The sequence below is a fragment of the Crocuta crocuta genome, unplaced genomic scaffold (assembly GCF_008692635.1).
Source record: "Crocuta crocuta isolate KB4526 unplaced genomic scaffold, BGI_CrCroc_1.0 scaffold492, whole genome shotgun sequence".
Taxonomy (NCBI): domain Eukaryota; kingdom Metazoa; phylum Chordata; class Mammalia; order Carnivora; family Hyaenidae; genus Crocuta; species Crocuta crocuta.
The window spans coordinates 51,637-52,904 of NW_027533271.1; the positions used below are offsets into that span (position 1 = coordinate 51,637).

Here is a 1,268-nt window from a genome sequence, read left to right on the forward strand (position 1 = left end):
TGAAAGGGCCTCAGAAAGAAAAACAGACTTAAAATCAGGTGTGCTTTTTCTTTGCCAAATTAGCCTAATGAATGACAAGAATAAGAAAGTTGCCAATCTTTGAATTCCTAAGGTTTCCGTGAATTCCTAAGTATTTGTAACATATTCAGGCGAACATGAAAGGACCTATGCACTCAATAAAATCTGTGACTAGTTCTGTTAGATTTATCTCTTGTCTCCTCTCTATCCCTGTTCATTGTCACTCACCGAAGTTCAGGGGCTCTGATTTTTACAGCTGAATAACCATGGTTGTGATAAAGGAAAATTTCCTCCCTTGGGATTTTTGTCCTTATGCGTTAGCTAAACCATTAAAATGTATGTATTTTACTTAGAAAAAGGGGGTGGTATTCATAAAAAAAAGGTCCAGTTTTCCTAAAAAGAAAAAACCCTGAAATTTAAAATGCGTGATGAAAAAATTCAAGTACAAGAAGAAAATATGTTAGGTACCCAATAGTCCCTTGGTAGGTGCCTGTTTTACTGATACCATTTTGGTAGGTTACATCCAGATTAATTCTGGGTTTAAACCAGGCATAGGATAGACAAGTAATCTTAAATGTAATCATTAGTTCAAAGAATTCTGATTTTTTAAAGGTATGTTTATAATGCAAAAATTTTAGTGTTTTCAGGTATTTACAGAAATACATACCAAATGATTACTTCTAATTTTTCTAAAAAGTAGTATTTTTACACTAGGAAAATGAAACTGTTCATAAAATTAATGACTTCATACTCTGAAGCAATTATCATTTACAATAAAAATCTATAAATTCAAGACTTAAGACCTCAATACTTACCCTGACTACACTGAAGTCCAGCTTAGTCTCTTGTGCACACTGTAATATGAGTTGAAAGCAATTTTTACTTTGATTTGTCATTCCATTTTCATAATAACGCTGTAAAATCCTTTGTTGCTCTACAGTAAATACAGAACGCAGATTCATCTAAAAATAAAAGAAGATACTCTGAAAATTGGAATAAAAATTGGGTATATGCAGAATTTGTATGCTTTTGTTTTTCTGGTACAGTTTCAGTGATTTGAAGCTGTAAGATTTTTTAAGTGAACTGATTCCCAGTAATGGACAATAATTTGTGTGCTAAAGGGAGACAGGTTCTAACTGAAAATAATATATAATGAAAACATTTATTAAATTTGGTCCTAAAAACTAACAACTTTAAGAACAAAAAGAAGAAAGAGAAAGAGGAAAACCCTTATCTGGTTAGTGTCAGTA

General features: G+C 31.7%; 1 protein-coding gene across 1 annotated transcript in view; it reads right to left on the reverse strand.

Annotated features, from left to right (window-relative positions):
• HDX (highly divergent homeobox) overlaps positions 1 to 980 on the reverse strand; it is a gene marked incomplete at its 3' end in the record, with an annotated part of 41,948 nt that extends 40,968 nt beyond the window's left edge. The window contains exon 1 of the mRNA XM_077747822.1: positions 834 to 980. Within this exon, the coding sequence (XP_077603948.1) occupies positions 834 to 980 (147 nt within the window). The remainder of the gene's footprint in view (positions 1 to 833) is intronic.
• Positions 981 to 1,268: the final 288 nt, after the last annotated feature.